Source organism: Eschrichtius robustus, chromosome 7 (genome assembly GCF_028021215.1).
Source record: "Eschrichtius robustus isolate mEscRob2 chromosome 7, mEscRob2.pri, whole genome shotgun sequence".
Classification (NCBI taxonomy): Eukaryota; Metazoa; Chordata; class Mammalia; order Artiodactyla; family Eschrichtiidae; genus Eschrichtius; species Eschrichtius robustus.
The window spans coordinates 79925912-79942105 of NC_090830.1; the positions used below are offsets into that span (position 1 = coordinate 79925912).

The following is a 16194-nucleotide window of genomic DNA, read 5'->3' on the forward strand; positions in this document are numbered from 1 at the left end:
ATGGAGGAAAGTCCTGGCTCTCCACACGCCCCTGGCTAACGGCTGCGATGGGGAGCCCGTGATGGGAGACCTCCCTGCTCCCCCATCCCCCAGTGCGCCCCTACCAACGCGCCAGGGCTCTGGGCATGAGATGGGGGCCGCTATTCCTGTTGCCCTGACCCTTCCTGAGCCGTAGGGTCCTGGGGCGCCCGGGGGCGGGGCACGGGGAAGCCCGGCGGTCTCGCCAGTGAGTCGGGCGCAGGCGCTGCGGGCACCTGTTGCGGCGCGCGGGGCGCTGAACAAGGCTCACCTGCGCGAGGCCCGGCCCAGGGCGGGCGGCGGGCGCACAGCTGAGCCGAGGTTCCGACGCCCGGCCCGCGCCTCGGGCTTCCGCCGGGTCAGCTGACCACCCAGTGCGGAACTAACAGCCGGCCCGAGCTGTCCGCCGCCGCCGCCGCTGCGCTCCTGCTCCGCGCTCCGCACTTGGTACAGCGCGCCCGCCCCGTCGCCATGGCTGGGCTTGTGGTCAGTGGAGCTCAAGTAAGTCCGCTGGGGCCACCCCGCCACCCCGCCCCCGCCTCGGCACAGTCGGTCGGGGGAGGGAGCCCTGGGGTGAGCGGCGTCCCGAGGTTAGACGGGGCCCCCTGCCTCACTGCAGGGGGCTGCGTCGGCAGGTGGGGAGTGGGTCCCTGCCCAGGCCTACCCGAGTTTGGTGAGCACAGGCTCGGTTTTGCGCCTGGCACACCTCCTGGGTGGGAGGAGGGGGGAAGGCCCCCAGGTCGCCCGGGTCCCCTCCAGCCCCGGCGCCCACTGACCAGGGGCTAGCCCGCGGACCTCCCCGTCAGGCCGAGTGGGTAGTACCCACAGCCCACGGTACTTTTCCGGGCCCACAAAAAAGTTTTAATTCTTTCATAACCAGAAAAAAAAACCTTGGTTAAAGAAACGTTTTAATATATTTGTCTGTACACCAGTGCAGTTGTAGAATATAAATTGTAGCTATGGGTTTTTTCCCCCCCCTTACGCCATGGAGGAAGGAATCTATGAAAGAGTGAAAATCATGATGCATCCCTGCAGGCGCTGGGTTGGGGGGTTCTGCTGCAGACTTGCTTCGGCTTCTGACCGTAGGCCCCTAATCAGAGGTGGGTAGAAGGCTACAGTTCTCCAGTTTTATTTCGGCACCTGATTTCTTTAACAGGCGTCCATGGGGAATGGCAACACTCCAGTTTCAACCCGAGGTGATAGACACCCAGCTTTACTTGCTGCCAGCCCTGTAGTGAAGCCTTAGGTGTTCTTAGTCATTGCTGGAGGGATGGACTCAGCCACTGTGGGGACCAGGTGCCTTTTACTTGCTGGAGAAGCCAGGTGTCCCTTTTAAACTCTGATTAAGCCAGCCCTCCTCCTTCCCACCTTTCCCTGCACACCCTAGAGAAATGGTTCTGAGGTGCTGAAGTTCTCCCCTTGGATTGCCTAAGGCAGGTAGTGTCAGGCAGAATTAGATTTTGAGGTTACTTTTGGGCTAAGGGAAGGTTTCCCCTTTTCAGAGTTCAGAAGGGAGCAGGCCAGGGAGGTACCAGCCTGGGAAAGAGGTTAAAATGATGCATCTTATTTAGCTGGCAGGGAAAAGGGGCTTTCTGGGAGTTAACAAGGCTGCCAAGGGAAGGGCTGGCGGAGAGGGCCTCTGCCCAAGCAGGGTCCCTGACCCACCAGAACCTAGGTCTCTGCATTTCAGACCCAGGATTCTCTGGGTGTAGCTTCTTCCAGCTTCATGGAAGACTTGGCAGTGGGGCTGCCCCGTCCTGTGCCTGCCTTTCCCTTTCTCTTCACCTGTTTCCCAAACTTGATTTCTTTTTTTTTGCGCCCCTTGATTTTAACACATCTCAGACTGCCCAAGGGCATTCACTGACCTGTGGGTGAGGCATTTTGGGTCCTTAGGGACAGTTCTAAACAGATGGAGCTGCCAGGGGAGGAGCTAAGCAGGCAGGTTGGGGAAAATGCCCTTGGGTCATTAGTGCCCCGTATTCTAAACCACCTAGATCAGTGAATCTGAGTGGTGGCCCTGGGGTTAGGGTCTTTTTAGCATTCTCCCCCTTGCAGCCATTATAAGATATAGCACCTTGAATGTGTATCACATGGTACTTCTCAAACTCGGGATCCTTATAAAGGGGGGGAAAAAACCCCACTTGCCGTGAATCCACAGTATTACTGTTTTTATTACAATATTGCTTAAGTATACAAACATAAAACCAGATAGAACTTTTTCTAAGTTCATATTTAGAGACTTATAAGCCCCAAATAAAGGGATGGCTTAAGTGTAAAGATGAAAACCGTAACACCCATAAAATAAACACTTTAATGAGATGGGTGATGTTTTGCTGAAACTCGGTCACTGCTTTCAATGCTGCTGTAGGCTGACGGCCATCGCCCTGGGTTTGAGGAGTTGCACAGACCTGTAACGCCACACGCTCGGGGATGAGGTGGTCCTCCCTCCACTTTTCTCTGTAAAATCTTTTAGCATGGATCTGACTGCATTTGGTCTTCTTTTGGCTTGAATGCATCATTTATATTCAGTACGAAAGCCTCAATCTTCCTTTTCCACTAGCTTAGGATATAATTAAAGTAGTGGCATTCATACAACTGCAGGTATAAATGCAAACTTGAAATTTGGGTACTGAAGTCTCGTACCTGAGAGACACTGGAATAAGAAACCCCTGCCACAGGGATATTGGTCTGATTCAATAACTATTTACCCAGTGGCCACTAGGTGCCCAGGACAGGCACACTTTTTTGTGTACTTTAAATATGTTAACTTACCTCATTCCTCAATTTTAACTTACATTACAGGGTAATATGTGACTCATGGGGCTGTTTAACCAGGGTTGACTAGTTAAGAGCCAGGTGGTAAGCTTTTAATAAATGTTAGTAGTTACATTATTCTGAACACCTTTGGAGGTGGTTAGTTTTTAGCTAGTTTATAGAAGAGGAACGGACTCCATGAAATTGTGACCCATCCAAGATAATACGGTTTGTAAGTAGCAGCACAGGGACCCAAACTCATGCCCAGAGCTGTTTCTACTCTCACAGAGCTTCCAGTACTGTGAGCTTAAAATTAAGAATCCCTCACCCCTGGGTGGGGGCAGGCATCCTAAAATAATCTCCTCTCAGTCTGGCTACTACGGAAAAGTTCAGGAGCCAGACCATCCCAACTGCAAAGAGAAACCCTCAGTGTTCTGCAGTTTGGTAATTTTCTGCAGCTTCTGCTCAGAGGAACTGGCTGTGTGTACATGTGGGTATCCCGCCAAGACATTCTTGTTTTTCTGTCTGGTGTTCCTGTCTATAAGGGTCTTGAGCTTGATATGTTTTCATTTCCCTGATAATGGTGTCCTTTTCTGTTGTAATTCCACACAGGGTAGAAGTCTTGGGGTGCCTATTACATAAGGTAGGCAAACTAAAAGTACGAAACTTTGTTCTTCAGTTCGCTCAAAATCAAGATAATTGACTAAATGCAATGACTTCTCATTTTGGATGGGCTCTTCTGTGCCATTTAAGATCTGTTAAGCTCTGTATCCCTTCTCTTGTTTGGTGAAGATGCAAACTATTTTTGATCTGGCTCTTCTGGCTTCCTGTTTTACGTTAGGTGGTCCCATGCTCCAGAAAGTTTCCTGACATCCTGAGAGGTAATGTCTTCCACTCAGGAGCACTTCTTCTTTTTTTTTTTTTAACTTTTTTTAAAATTGTATAACTATATATACATTTTAAAAAAAATTTATTTCTTGATTTATGGTTGTGTTGGGTCTTCGTTTCTGTGCGAGGGCTTTCTCTAGTTGCGGCAAGCGGGGGCCGCTCTCCATCGCAGTGCGCGGGCCTCTCACTATCGCGGCCTCTCCTCTTGCGGAGCACAGGCTCCAGACGTGCAGGCTCAGGAATTGTGGCTCACGGGCCCAGCTGCTCCACGGCATGTGGGATCTTCCCAGACCAGGGCTCGAACCCGTGTCCCCTGCATTGGCAGGCAGACTCTCAACCACTGCGCCACCAGGGAAGCCCCAGGAGCACTCCTTAAATAAGTTTCTCCTCTCATTATGAGTGTTGGTTGCAGTGCCTGGCAGTGACTGCTTGCTGCTTTTAAGCCTTTTCCAGCCAATTTGAACCCTTCAACATGGTTGACTTAGCTCACATCTCAAAAAGCTTCCAGTTTACCATGAGGGTGGTCTAAGCATGCAGATGGCTTATCAAGTTGGTTTTCTTACTAAATTTTGGAGACTTGGTCTTCATCTCTGTGGAATAGGAGCAAGTTGTGCTTTGTTTAGTTCTCTTGGGATATTGCGCTGTTAAGACCATGGAATAAAACAAGCTGATGGGAGTCTTGTTAGACATGTTGTGAATGATCCGAAATGCTTCATGGTGATAGCTGTCCTTGGTGTTTGTTTGCTCTGAAGTGGAATCCTACAGAAGAAAAAGGGGAGCAAATATCCCTCTTTCCCCAGGCTCTGACACTCTTCTGGGGCCTTCCACATGGTGTCATGAGGTAGTTCTAGACCTTTCAGCTAGGAAAACTCATTTTGAAGCCGAAACTTGATGATAGATGCACCACTGGATTTTGTTGTTGAAGAAAATCCACATCCACATGTAGATATTTAAGAATTCCATGGCCTGCATGTTGGAAGTCCTTATTCCTGGTGCAAGGTGTGGTCCAGGCTCTATCATTAAGAAAGATGCATTATAGTGGGCAGGCCTCTGGAGTCTTAGTTTCCCTGTATAAAACATGAGGGGTTGTGATTGAGTCCCTACTAAATTTAGTCCTTGATGACCCTATGAGGAAAGAACTCAGTTCCTACATTGAAAGCTCAGCCTCTCTGCTTCATATATAGCAGAGGTCTTGAATGATTTTGATGTGTACAAGATGGTGGTGCATTTTGGGTGAAAGGGATGGGTTTTCAGGTGAGCACCTTGGGCCTGGGGACCAATGTGAACATATAATACAGAAGAAGCTGCTGATGGAGTGGACATTTGAGTGATTGAAATCCCTAGATTCTCCAGTCTCTCCTTAGTGTATAACTTCCATCTCTGCTTGGAAGCAGAACTTAATTTGTTACGCAAGGAGTTCTGAAGAAAGATGGGTCTCGTGTAGAAAGGGGAGAGATTACCATATTTAACTTACAGCTCTTTAGTTTCTAGCCTGTATCTTCCTAAGTCAAAATAATTTTATTGGAGTCAGCTGTTTTTCTGTCCCTTATCCCCACTTTGTCTCCTCCAGGAATGAAGTTACTGAAGGAGAGTGAATACACGATGTTGTATCATCAACAATTGGTCCCCATTGGATAGGACAGGGTTGAGAGATGACCTGAAAAATTGAGGGTGCTAGGGTGCAGCATGACTTGTATTAGATTGAGCCATATGAAAGTACTGTTGTGTAGTTCTACAATGATCGAAATATTAGTAATTCATACAGTTTAACCCAATACCTGAGGATGCAAGAAGGCCACCATATTCTTGTTCTCAATTAGGAATCATAACTTCCCCACCCCCCTGGACACCTCTCTCTCATTCCAAGACATCCTTGTCTGTATGTGTAGAAGAATGAGGATTTGCAGGGGGAAAGGATCAAGGCTACAGCCACGAATTTCTGCCGAGCAATTGAAGGTAGGGTCCTTTAGTGGGAAAGCGTCACGTACTGTGACCCACTGGCCACCTGGTCACTGGTTTGTCTTACTGGTTTTGGAATTAGTTGCCAGTCCTTCCTGCAGTGTGCTATCTGTAAAAGTGAGTTTCAAAAACTCAGTGCTTGGAGCAGTGAGAAAGCCCTCTGACCTTGTCACAGTCAGAAGTTTTGGGATCAAATTTCAGTTCAGCTTCTTAATGTTTGGGCACACTCTAGGTAAATAATAATAATAATAAAATAAGTAAAAGAATGCCTGAGGGAACAGCTCTGCAAGCAGAGTGGGGTTGATTGCCAAAGGATCCCTGGAGGACAGAGTCTTGGAAGCTCTGGCCACCCGTCATTGCCCCGTCGCCTTGAGTCAGCTTCGTTCAGAGTGTGGAGGACATTTTATACACGGTGGAAATAGGATGGGATTGGCGGTCTGGGGAGGTTTTCTTGTCCAACCCTATTTGTTCCAGCACCCTGCAGGTTGAATGCTGGTAAGTGCATCTGCTGTGTCTTTTATGAGGTAATGTGCATCACAGGGTATTTGGGGGAGGGTGGGAGCAGAGGAGGGGAAGCAGGAGAGCCAGAGGGGCAGCTGTTGGGAAGGCCCCTGAGCAAGAGGCTGATTGCTGTGATTATACCAGCGTGCTCTGACGTTGGGTTTTTTTTTTGGGACATCTGCATCAGGCCAATTTCAGTCCAATTTCCATTGTGCTGGGATTAGTCTCCATCATGCTAAGTGTACCAGCAAAGGGGAGCTGTTGGCAGTCCCTGAAGCCCCCAAAGCTGATTTGATCAGGAAAACAGCCACACGTGGGGCTTCTCGTGTGTGAAGCGTGTGTTTCAAGTTGCGGAAGCAATCATCGGATCAGTGACGCAGGGCTGTGAGCAGCTGGGTGATTTCCGTTGGCCACAATTGTTTCTGTTCCATTTAATTTCCAGGTGTCCTACATAGGCCAGGACTGCAGAGAGATTCCAGAGCACCTCGGCAGGGACTGTGGACATTTTGCAAAGAGGCTTGATCTGAGCTTTAACCTTCTGAGGTATGTAACCTTCACGAGACGCAGACCAGGCCTGGGAGGCCCAGTCCCCCTGGTAACGGCCTGCAGATAAAAGTCAGACATCCCAGCTCTGCATAGGGTACAGGGCTGTGAGACCTGTGGAACCGCACCCCAAAGGTTTGACTCTGCTTCACGTGGTTCTCTGCTCCCCTCTTTGCGCCGATGAAAAAGCAGCGAGCGTGAGCATCTTCGGTCTCACATGTGTCACGAGAGGGCTGTCAGTGTCACTTTGTTCTTTTCCTTTCTCACTGATGTCCGTGCAGACGAGTTAGAATACTCTTGGGGAGAAAGTGAGGTAGAACCAGCAAGTGTTTTGGGGGTGTTGAGGAATGCTTTCCTGGATAACTCCATCGCCCAAAGATTTGCCAAATCCCAGGTAGAGTGTTTTTGTGTGCTTTTTTTTTTCTTTGCCTTTTTATGAATTGGAACTTTAAATATTTTGTGATGATGATTTCTCCCAGATGATATTTCAAAGTAATTCCAACACTGTTGGCATGGGGTAGGTGGGAGGGAAACTTGAACAACTGTTCCAAACTTGGCAGAGAAGGTAAGTGTGATCGTCTGTATTATTCCAATGGAGAAAACAGTTATTTCATTTCTTCCTAAAAGATTTTGAATTGCGACTGGCTTGGGGGCTTCGGGGAGGGAGCTAGGAGGTTCTCGGAAAGCAGGTATCAGTGGGACAAATGGGCAGGGATCTGGGTGGTGGCTTTTCCTAACGAGGTGGTTCCACACAGAGGTTTTTCCTGTGTCCCCTTGAGAGCCATGCTGTCCTGTGAGGGGAACAAACTGTCTCAAGGTGGAAGGAGGGGTGAGGAGCTGGAATCCCACCCCAGGGCTTCTGTACTTTCCTGCTTCCATGCTGCGGAGTGTCTTCTGAGTCGGGACACTTGGGAATTATGGATTCCAGGGAAGATGGACAAAATTCAGGGCTTTAAGGCACCAGAGGGGACTTGAAGCTAAGCCAGCAGAGCTTTCTTGGGCTGGTGCTCAAGAACTCACAGCTGAGATGCATGGTCTCCAGGGAAGGGGCGTCCAGGGAGTTGTGTTGGAAGAGAGTGGGCGCTGTGTGCTTTCTCTCCCTGACTCCCAAGGGGTTTGCATGCTTCTGGAGAGATGTGGAAACTGAAAAGTTGCAAAGTAATAGAGTGATGAGAGGATGCCAAACAAACGCTGACTCTAAAGAAACAAAGGATGGTTTTTGGTCCCTACCCAAATTGGGGACAGAATACACAACCTGGACTGGACAGTGCCTGAGACACGGGCGCCCCTTAAATAGCTCCCCAGGACAGACTCAGGCAAAGGGTTCCTTGGGGCATCGGAAGGAGTTCTTCCCATGTGACCGGCCTGCAGGGGCTTGGGGCTCTGTGGCTCGGGCAGTGGCTGCTTTGCTGCTGGGAGCCCGGATGTGGGTTTGAGGAGGCTGGGCCCTGTGAGGGAGCGTGTCAGCGGTCACAGGTCACGGGGCTGGGCTGCCAGCTCTGAGGAAACAGCCGTCTTTGTCATGCTCCGGGCCCTGCCTCCCTTTGGCAAAGAAGAGGCTGGAATCCTGGGAGGTGTGTGTGTGCCGAGCGAGCTTGGTGGCGGGCGAGAAGGGGCTCTTGGCTCTGAGGGGCTGGATCTAAAAGGATTTATCACAGGAAATGATGGATCCTGGAGGCAGGAACATTTTGTGAGAAGGAGGTCGGTGGAATAAATTCAGAGGGAGAGGAGTTAAGATTTGTATTAATTTTTGTTGCTGTTGAGGAGACAGATTTCTGTAAGTGTTGAGTGTGAGGAGTGATCCCTTCTGGTCAGGAACCTGTTCTTACCCCTGTTGTGGTCAGTGTGTGGGTTATAGCTGGGTTGGGGCAGGGATGAAGTCTAATGGAAGGGTTTATATTAGGACTTATAAAGTCAGAAGGTGTTACAGACCACAGTGGAGAAGAGTAACCCTGGCTTGACATGGTTATGTTGGGATTGGCTCATCTTTGGTGGTCTTATTAACCTAACTCGGGGGCGAAGGGAGGTGGCACTATTTATCTTGGGTGTCAGAGGAAGATGCAAGCTTACTCGGGCCCTGGTCTCTGCCTTCAGCTGGATAAATGTTCAAAGACGACTTAGATGCCTAACTAATGTCTCTTAAAAAAATGGGGGAGGGGAGAGAAGGAGGAGAAGGGAAGAGAAAGATAATAAACTTACCTTCCAAATAGACGGGAATGTGACAGATGTCACTAGCCCACCAGCCTGCAGGGATCATCATACCCAAAGGAAATACTGTGAATCCCCATCCCACCTTCTGTAGAAGGTTTCTTCCCAGCCCTGACTTACTATTTCCATGGAATTTGGGGGAGCATATCACCCTGTATTTGCTCTCCACCTGGATTCACCATAGCTCCCTGTTCTAACTCTCTCTGCTCTGTCTGCTGTTCTCCCTCTTGGCAGCCTGTCTGGCCCCACTTGGGACACCCCCTTCATCTCTCTGAAGCCCAACACAATGTTACTGTGTATTATGCCAGTTCAAAGTGTGCTGGGGGCGATAGGGTGGTAATTTTTGGACGCAGCAGGAGACACATTGGGCTAGCATTGTTCCCGGAAATCTTCTGGGTACCCCCTTGCCCTAGAGACCTTCTCCTTGGCGATTCCTCTCATTAGGATCAGGTCTCCTGCGTGTGACCAGGTGCCCCTCTTTCCCAGCCACTTTCTCTGCTTTCCAATGTCACTTTTCTTTCCAGAGCTGCCCTCAGAAACACAAAATTCTTCTTACTCTGTTATATTCAGAAAAATCACCCCCCTCCTTTTTATAGAGCATCTGTGCAGGCTTCCTTTTCTCATCCGAAGAGTCATATCCGGGTATTGCCTTAAATGGATGAGAGCCACTAATACAAATTTTGCTAATCTCATAAATCACAAAATCAGCTGCAGTCTGTTTGTGCTTTAGAGTACAGCTTGTTTTTAGGCAAGGAGTTCTATTTATTCATTTCAAAATATTTAATACGTTCACATGGCACAGTCTTTAGGAGGAACAAACAGGCAACCAGTGAAAAGAAAGTCTCCTTTACACGTAAGTCCTTTTGCCTCCTGGTTCCCATCTGCACTGCTAACTACTGGTAGTTGATTTTTGTCATCCTCCAGAGATATTCCGTGCATATACTAACATGAGAATTTCTCATGTGGCCAGATTTATATTACTTCTTGCCAAGATGTTAGTTAAAACGGAGGCACCAGGCTTCAGTTAACCACTTGTGATAGGGACATCCTTCTCTGTTGTCTATTAATTCATAGCCCATCATCGTTGTTAATTTCATTCATGAAAGTGATGTTTCTGCTGATTGTCTCTATGGCCACCGTTCATGCTGGAGGGGAGTGTGGTTATGGGTTTATAAGCTCTGACCTTTTATTTTTTCTTCCCGTTACACCTTTAGGGTCTTGTCTCCTGCGTTAACTATGGTGACTCCATCTCTACCTCAGTTGGGTTGTCCAGTAGTAAACTATGCAGAAAGTCGTGGAAGTTGAGACTGTCTTGCTTCTATGACTCGGTCCTGGAGGGAGTTAAAGCCCCTGGCCAGTATGTTCTCTGTCGGGTTGGAAAGGGAAGCAAGACAAAAGGTCCAAATAAAATTTCTGGCTCCCTTAAAAGACTCAAACATTCCTTACCTGCTCTCTCAGCCCAGACCTCATTCTTCCTGTTATGATGAAAACCAGGTGAACTGCAATGACCGTGAACTGGGACCAGCTCTCTGGACATGATTCTCAGGTGTAGGGTCCTGCCATCCCCCCTTTAAAGGGCATATTAGGTAATAGCCAAGAGGAGTGAAGTTTTGTCCCTTAAACTTAGATGCATTTATGATCATGAATCCAGTGTTTACATCTGCATGACATTGTACTTTAGGTTTTATTTTTTGAAGACAGTCTCGTAAATAATGAAACCAACAATGATCAATTTAGAAATCTTGAAAAACACAAAGGTATGACAGAAACCCTCTTTCTCTCAAATTTTCACTGATAATCTTACCACCCAGGAATCACCATCGTTAACATTTTATTGTCTTGGAGTCTTTCATAATGCCAAATATTTTTTAAATGACGCTGTTGCTTACATTGTGTTGGAAGCATACTCCCATCTCAATAAATATTACAGTTTTTAATGGTTTCTTATTTCTTAATGTTGGACATTTAGATTGTTTCCAGATTTTTACTGTTATAAATATCTCTGTTATAAATTGCCTTGTAATGCTCATTGATGAATGTCTCTGATTAGTTGTTTGGGGCAAATTCCTGGAAATGGAATTGTCAGAGAGCCTTGATACAGATGGCAGATTGCCTTAAAGAGAGGTTATACCGACTTCTGCTACCAGGAGTATTTGAATATCCATTGTCCCAAACTCTTACTTGAACTCGTTTTTGAGGTTTTCGTATTTTACTTTACTTCTGTGATCAGTACAGAGAGTCCTCCGGTTCCTTGATCGAGGCAAAGAGATCTTGGTAATGAGTTGTTCCAGCTTTCATTTTCCTTCTCCCCTGACTGGGAAGGGCAGTGTTCTCTCTGGTGGCCCGTTTCTCTCCCCCAAGGGCCTTGAGTGGGTTGGGTGGGTTGCCTGCTGAGCCTGTGAACACAGTGGGCAGAGCAGAGCTCCCACGGCACACGGTGATAAGCACATCTGTGTCAATCTGGCAATAAAATTGAGAGGGCTTAATTGATCTATGGCAACAGGAAGCTTACGTTTTAAAAATCATTGGCAGTTGTATCTTACTTAGCATCACTCTGATAAATGTACTGGATGGGAGAATTGCTTAGGAGAAACTTTCTTAGGTGGGAGCTTGCTGCTTCTCTGGCTTTGTCCAGGATGACAGTGATGGGCTGGGGAGTTTGGGCAGCTCCAGTAGAAAAAGGGTGGCTCTGTCCTCCCTGCCAGGCAGTGAGGTGGACAACTGGTACACTGTCAAATCTTCGAGGCGGACATACCACCATATCTATGCCTATTACTAACTGCTGGACAAAACTGGGCCTGTTAGCTTGCTGCTCAGTTGGGAAAATGGGCAGTGTAATGAAAGGAGCCAAGGCTTTGGGGTTAGGCCACCCTGGCTTGAAATCTTAGGACTGTCACTCACCAGTTGTTTAACTGGCCTTGGGCTAATTACAAAAATGTTGAGTGTGTAACTGTGTGTAAAGTGCCTAACAAATTACCTGGCACATAATAGGTCTTGAGTAAGCAGAGCTATGGTTAGTGCTTAAACATGGCGCTAGTGAGGCTAAAAACCAACTCTTAGGGGCCCTCCATAGGACCATTTCACTCTCTGGTAGTCATTGGGGTTCCTCACAAACATTCAAGATTTCCTCTTTAAGTATATGGCATGTTTGCACATCTTTGCACCCTTTGGTATAACCAGTGGCAGAAACTTGAAGAGCCAGTGCATAATTTGCCACTTTCTCTTCTGCTTGCTGTGGTCATCAGTCTTGGGTTCTGACCATAAATGACCAGAACCCCTTGCTGACCTATGTTGGATATAGATTGTAAATGAGAAATTTGTGTTACAAGACGTGAAGTTATTTAATGCAGTGTAAGCTAGCCTGTTCTAACTGGTACAAATACCTTAGTTTTCCAGCTGTCTGACATTGCATAGGCTAAAGCCCACTCATCTTGCTCACATTTTTCATCCTTCCCAACTGGGAGCATTCCTTTGTTCATATCATGGTAGGAATGAGTAAGAGAGAGAACTCCCCGCCTAGACTCTTAGGAGAACAGCTCGAAGGTCATGTTCTGTTGGTGTTGGGTCTTCATCAAACCGTTTCTTTGCAGTCAGGGGCCTTGTTCATACTTGTTTTCAAAACCCAAATGTAGTGGTCTGTCTTGGGGAGCTCACTGATATCGGGGTTGGGTTGGCAACAGAGCTCATCATGTTGGTGAGACTTGAGAGGAAGAGATGATGATGGGAAAGGTAGGCTTTAGGAAGAGAAACTGTTAGTGAATTTTCACAATAGTTCTAGGGCCTTGATAAGCCCTGAGTGATTCAAGGAGGCGAGGGTCTACGTATGTTGGAAGCAGTGTTCTCTCTGATCTGGGCAGTGCTATGAAAAGCACCTATTTTGTTCCAAGAATATTATTGGCCATTCTAGTGTCTCCGGCTACCAGCAGAACGTACAGTCAAAAGGTGAAGTGGAAAATGACCTGGCAGGTAATGTTTGATGTCTCGATAGCAAGACTTTGATTTCCTTGACTTATGACTCTTTCTAGAGTGACCTTTGTGACAGTAGAACCACCAAAAACAGTTTAAAGGAAAACAGGAAGGGAGGGAAGGAAGATGACCCAAGGGAGCAGGTAGGAAGCCACTGCGAGTGAGGTTTATGTGGTACTTTGCTGCCTCCCTCCCCCAAGAATGTCCTGACTTCATGGATTTCTACCCTTTGGCCAGAAAATAGGGTATTGAGCCACAGAGTGTAAGACTGAGCTGGGGCAGTGGTGGGCCTTTGGAGCAAGTTGACTGAGAGACTGTGGGGCTTTCCTGAGGTTCAGCTTTCTCATAGATGGCGATGTTCCCTATGACTCGCAGTGTGGTTTAGAAAGGGCTTTCATAAACCTTGTCTCCATATTTCCTACAGTGTTGCCTGCAGGATGAGAAATTCGTACACTTGTTTCGTAATGCCTTTTATTTCTCATCTCACCCGTTTAAGTCCTTCAGAGCCTTTGGTTTAATTTTCCTTTTTTTGTAAAGTTTCTCTCTCTGAGCCGTTTGGAACTTGGGCCCCCCGCTCTACCCTCTCCCCCTGCCCTGCTCTCTGCTCTGAGGTCATTGCACATGTGGTGGTGTTGCTGTCTGTTGTCAGGGTGGCTGTTGGAAGCAGGGGTGATTTTCGGGAATAGGGGGAGAGACCGGTGAGTTTCACCCGTTCAGACTCTCTACTCACTGGCCTTCTGTCTTCTAAACCATGAAGTTCTATCACAGTGATGGCGGTGGGGACTCGAGTAGCATTTAGTGGGTGAGGCCTGGGGTGCTAAATGTCTTGCAGGGCATGGGACAGCTTTAGACCAAAGAACCCTCCCTCCCCCACGCCAGCTGCACCCTGAGGAAGACCTCTGAGTCCTGTAGGCGAGAGCTGGGGAATGGCTCCCTTCATGAAGTAAAGCAGCCTTGCAGATGAGTACCCAGAGGTGACTTGCTCGGCCCTGCAAAGGAGCCCAGGGACAAGGGGTCAAACAAGTGACATTAGACATCATGGTTTTTTTCCTTATTAATACATGAGCAATATTATAGAGCACTTGCTACATGCCGAGGCTGGGCAGAGCACCTACCAGGTGTTAGCTCGTTCAGTCCTCCCAACAGTATTTTCCGATGTAGCCACTGAGGCCAAGATAGGGGTAGAAATCTCCCCCAGATCACAATGATGGTTAAATGCTGGGATTAAATGGCCCTGGTGGTTTGACTTCAGCTTTGCAGTTACTCTAGACTGCTTCTCATGGTATAAATCATTGCTTTCTTTGTGCGAGAAGATGGGTGGTCATTTCCAAGCCTATATTTCCTTGGGGGCAGGGGAGTTTGTTATATAAAATCATGAGCAGCCTGTGGAGTTCACGGAAGCTGGGTCAGAGTGGATCCTGCAGCTCCAGGTTGGAGACCATAGAAGCCTCAGGGTTGTCTCTGTTGCATTTCCTTCTCTCTCCAGTTTCTCCCACACCTTCCTGATGTGCAAAGTTTGGTGACCTCGTGAGGCCTGGGCCAGCTGGGAGTTGGGGGTTCCCAGAGACCTCCTCCTCTGCTTTTATTGCCCCCTCTGGGTTACGAGGCATGGCTCAGATGGTCACTGTCAGGGCAAGAAATGGCTCAGCATTTGCCATGGCTCTACTGTCCCAGCCTCAGGATGGGGAACCTTGAGACGGATGACTGCATGCATGACTTTTGATTCTGGAGGGAAAAGAAGAGGGTGTGTGTGTGTCCATGTCTGTGTCTGTACTTGGACATGTACTCACTAGCATGCACACACCCACCATGTGAAAAGCCTCTTTCCTCTTGTCTCCTTGGGGACTGCTGTGCTGGTGATTTCAGCTGTTCCCTGCCCCTTTATGATGAAAGGGGAGTGATTATGCATTTTGCTGGGTGTCTGTGTTTAATTGCAGGGATGTAGTAACTACGAATTCTCTCTGGCCGAGGCTTTCCTAATAAAAGCTCTCTCCTGTCCCAGCTGCTTTCTCTTCCCCTTTGCACTCACACCCTCATCACTGCCACAGCACAAGGTCACTTAGGATTGTAAATGAGGAAGAGACATACACACACATGCTCAGGTTTCCTTTTAGAGTTTAAAGAAAAAAAGACACCCCCTCCTCCAGACCCATCATTATGGGGATCAGCTACGTGCCCCCCACCTTTGCACCACCTCCCCTAAGCTCCTCTCTGAGTTTATACAGAACCCAATTTTTCAGTCTCTTGGGTGTCTGCTTTTTCTCTGGTTCTGAAGAAATAAGAGACGGGTAGAGCAGGGAAGACCGACAAAAGAGCTTTTTTCTTTTAAAAAAAATCCCAGACCCATTTTTGAGATAAAGCAAGACTTACTAAAAACAATAGGAGAGGAGGGTGGGAGAGGGGGTGTTAACCCCCATACCACCTAGTTTCTGCAGCTGGAGAAATGTTTTAAAAAAATGCACCATTGTTAAAACTTTTTTTTTTTCCCTGATGGATTTATTTATAAGGTAGAGAAATATTTTCCCCATAATTGGGTAACTCTTAATAGTAGCAATTGCATATTTATCAGTGTGAGGGGCTATTATTAATGTAACTGTCAGACCCAAACACATTTCTGCATTAAATCCATTTAGTATGTGCATTATTCGGGCTCGAATGTCACCGGGACATCAAAGCCCCGGAGGCATGGAGAGCTCAGTGCCCTGCTGTGGCTGCGGAACAGGCCCTTGATCAATAAATGTAACATGTTAACGCAGAGCAAATAGAATAAAAGATTTCTTTGACAAGACATGAAAAATCACCTTGTGGCAGCTGGCATGTGATGCCGTTTCTGGGGAGACACTAGCAAAGTTGATCTGACAAGTAAAGAGGAGAGATGATGGTTGTAAGGTGCTTTTGTTTCAAACTTCTTTCTTGACCTGTCAGGTTTTGAAGGCGCCTCAATGGCTCTTTTTTGTCATGTGAAAATTGTAGTCTTAGGTAGTTATGAAGCAGTTATCTCTTCTCAAATTGTGAATGCTGCTGTTTAATTGATTCACTTAGCATTTGAAACTGTCACGCATTAATAATTGCGAAATCCTGTAGATACGGCACGAGTGTGTCACGCTTAAATGTGTAGTTATCAGAAAATTAATATCCTTAATGAACCGGTGCTTTCAAACTAACATTGCATGAAATCTCTTTTGCCCTTTCATTTGCCGAAGCCACATCCGCCAGTTTGCCGAGAATCACCTCTCGACAGTTTGCTTTCTTGATGCCCGACAAATGCCAGCTTTGCTGTGGGTACATCGCCTGCTCAATGACAATAAATATAGTAATTATACTGGAGTTAGTAATTAACATAATTGTAGTCAATTA

At 47.4% G+C, this 16194-nt stretch overlaps 1 protein-coding gene across 1 annotated transcript in view; it reads left to right on the plus strand.

The window, feature by feature from the left end:
* The first annotated feature begins 412 nt into the window (after positions 1 to 412).
* The window catches only part of LRMDA (leucine rich melanocyte differentiation associated), a 1092698-nt gene continuing 1076916 nt past the window's right edge, over positions 413 to 16194 (plus strand). The window contains exons 1-2 of the mRNA XM_068547953.1: positions 413 to 519; positions 6563 to 6663. Coding sequence (XP_068404054.1) covers positions 490 to 519; positions 6563 to 6663 — 131 coding nt within the window. The 5' untranslated portion in view covers positions 413 to 489. The remainder of the gene's footprint in view (positions 520 to 6562; positions 6664 to 16194) is intronic.